Below are 3,377 nucleotides of genomic sequence, written 5' to 3' on the forward strand. Positions count from 1 at the left end.
AGGGAGCTCTTCTTAATATTTTGACACCAAAATCATGTCGATACACCTTACCGACTGCGAGTAAAGCCACCCACGCTTTAACTTGACAGACTGTAAATAATGGATCCTGATCTGGGCTTGCTTGGATTTTAGTGAACTTCATTCGGCACATTACACGACTGTACTTGAATTTTAAATACATACGCAAACTAGAGCCAATGAGCACCGTTTAGTTCAAGCTTGCGCAAGTATTCTTGGATCACTGTTGAGAATAATAATCTAATCGAACTTCGAAATCGATCATAAAAGTCAGCTTTTCTCTTCTGCGACCACCTTGTTACGCAATGCAAGCTGAAGGATAGTGAACGAGAGTGAATAAGACTACCAAAAAACTGTGTTTTCGTGTTAATGGTGCGTTATTCAACCGCACAGTTCTTAAACAATTAACTATTTAAAAGAATATGAACGTTTAGAAGATTAGTTGGTAAAACCTTGATTTATTTTAAATTATAAATTAATGTTTAAGTTATTAGTTCCTATAATATGAACAAGACCATTAAGTAACATTCCTGTGAAGCATATAACTTATTATAATTTTTTTAATCAAATGTCATTGCTGTATTGTTTAAGAACTGTGGAATTGAATAAATTACGACAATAAATTCACCATACTGATCAATCGCACTGCTTTGAAGTTTTTGCTCTGATATTTATCTTTCAGACCATACAGATAAAAGTTTTTGGTTTTTTACATTTTTCGGATATATGGGGTTTTTAATTTTTTGGGCTATATTGCAAATTTTTGGGCTCCACTGCTTTTCATGAAAATTTAATTTTCGAAAAGACGTGCTGTCTTCAATGATGTTAGCACCTCCACTATATAAAAATTGAAAAAAAAAATAAAACACGACAGAATTGTGGGCCTTTTTGGGTTTTTAAATGCATCTAATAACAATTTCTAAAAACAACCACTTTTAAAAATACAAAAAACCACCTTATTGCCAAACATAAAATCTGCAAAATACAAAATGTACCAGATTTTGGGCTCTTGAATGCACCACACGAGAACTTTAGAAGGCACCCACGTGTACCAAAAACCACCCCATTAGCAGAAACTTAAACAAGGAAAAAACAAAATAGAAAGTAGTGTTCGGCCCTTATTGGGCTCTGCAATGATTGAAATTTATTTTCAAAAACGACCCCTTCATCTAAAAAATCATACCCCTATCTATAAATACGAATTCGCGTTTTTAAGGGGCTCGGAAATGCTAACAGTATACTGAGGGGCTTGGTTTATGGCGTTAAGGCCTAGAGCCCAAAAATCGGTGATGTTATTTTCGAAGAGCCAAAAAATCTGTAATTTCATATACAATTTAAAATTCTATAAGTGAGCTTATTTTGAAAAAGTCATATCTGCCTTTTAATTGCATTACATTTTAACCAATTAAATTAATTTTCTACAAAGGACGATCAAAAAGATAAAATTTCAACAAAGAAAATCAATTTTTTACCAAAAAATACGAATTTCCATATGAAAAAGAAAAAAACAATTTCCAACTAAAGATATAAATTTTCATCCTAAAATTGTACAGTATCAATTTTCGTTTGAAAATTTCAATTTTTAACAAAAAATAGAAGTTAAATTTTATGTTAAAAAATTTAATTATTAACCAAAGAAAAGGAATTCTCTACCAAATAATTTCATTATCAAACATAAAGATGCACTACTTGGTTGAATGCTGAAATGTTTAAGTAAAAACGGATATTTTTAGGTTGAAGATTCATCAGTTTAGTTGGAAGTTTAATTAATGACTTAAAAATTCCTTCTTTCTTTGAACGAAAATTGATCTTTTTAGTTGAACATTTCGCTAATTGATATTAAACAGCATTTAAAAAACCTTAACACATTTCACGAAACATTTTAAAAGTAACTTTATGTAAAACAGCAAATAAATTTAGTGATTTGAAATATTTACAAAACTCATATTCAAAACGCTTTAGATTATGTTACTGAAGACATGATAATATTAGCGGCCACGAAAAAACACTTCTAGTAGTTTTAACCATCCCTTGTACATGCCACAAAACCACCCTTTTCTTGGCAGTTCAAAGCGCGAGAAAAATTTCGTTCAGCATATAAAATATAATCTTGGTGGCAGCCCCGAGTAGTCGAATATACAGCATATCAACATATGCTCACAGTTTAAACAAAGCTGCTACCACAGCAGATTTATGTTGATTTAACGTTATCTTTTTCAAGGCTCCATTAACACGAACTAGAAACTTCTTAAATTTCGATGTAAAAGGAAAAAAATGCAACAAAAATTTTAATTAGGCAGGCTATACACTAAGGGGTAGTTATACCCAAGTAGGGCAGATCTAAACATACTATAACATTACGATATTTGACAAAAAATAATATTTTTGTATGCTTGTTCGTACAGATTATTATTTGATATTATTTTCTTAAGCAAGGCTAATTTCAAGGGTTTATTTAATTTTGTATTTCTAGCTTTATATTAATGTTGTCAATTTTTTAATTTTGGAAACATGTAATATTTTATATTTGCAATAAGATTTTTATTCTATTCCGTAAACTTACCACCAAATCCTAAGCAAATTACGAAAAGAAGAGGAAGCAAAGTGCTGATAAGTTTCTTCATGTTGCCAGGTAGAATTTATAAACGACGACTGCGAAATTCCGGGCCTATTTACTATTATATATATGCTCATCGCTATCAGTGAACATGATCCGAAAAAACTACAGAATCATGAATAATTTCAATGGGTGGGGATAGCGTGGAGACAGCATTGCGATAGCTTTCAAGCTAGAATGAATGCTTCAAATTTTTAATATCATTGTACATAGAATGATCGTGGAATACTTCCGGTTTAACAAGTCTGACGCGACGTTTTCACAAAAATGATTAGTTTTTAATAAATTTCCTTAATTTTCCAGAAAAAAGAGTAATTTTTACCAAACAGCGCAGTTCATAAACTATAATAACAATATAAGGAAGTTGGGGGGAGGGAAAATATTGCATTCCAGGCGGAAAAGTCGGTTATTATCCAGTGTTCACGACCAGCGCAGTACCGCGCCAGTCTTAATACAGAATAAATACCAGTACTGACTGTCAGTACTGTGCCCACCACCGACATAGTACTGGTTCAAGACTGGCTCAGTACTGACTGTCATTACTGGTAGAATATTGGCGCAAAAATTCCGCCACCAGTTGTTGGCATACTGGTTAAAATCTGGCCCAGTACTGATCGTCACCGTCGGTAAAATACCGACACAGAAGTTGCGCCAACGGTTAGCGTGATACTGGTATACTACTGGCTTAGAAGTAACATGAATTACTGGTGAAATACTAGTACTGGCTCATCGTCACCTATTG

The 3,377-nt window shown here is 32.7% G+C and overlaps 1 protein-coding gene across 3 annotated transcripts in view; it reads right to left on the reverse strand.

Annotated features, from left to right (window-relative positions):
* The window catches only part of LOC117169378, a 12,253-nt gene extending 9,603 nt beyond the window's left edge, over window positions 1–2,650 (reverse strand). For all 3 annotated transcript variants that reach the window (XM_033355735.1, XM_033355736.1, XM_033355734.1), the window contains exon 1: window positions 2,582–2,650. In XM_033355735.1, coding sequence (XP_033211626.1) covers window positions 2,582–2,642 — 61 coding nt within the window. In that variant the 5' untranslated portion in view covers window positions 2,643–2,650. The remainder of the gene's footprint in view (window positions 1–2,581) is intronic.
* Window positions 2,651–3,377: the final 727 nt, after the last annotated feature.

Source organism: Belonocnema kinseyi, chromosome 3 (assembly GCF_010883055.1).
Source record: "Belonocnema kinseyi isolate 2016_QV_RU_SX_M_011 chromosome 3, B_treatae_v1, whole genome shotgun sequence".
Taxonomy (NCBI): Eukaryota; Metazoa; Arthropoda; class Insecta; order Hymenoptera; family Cynipidae; genus Belonocnema; species Belonocnema kinseyi.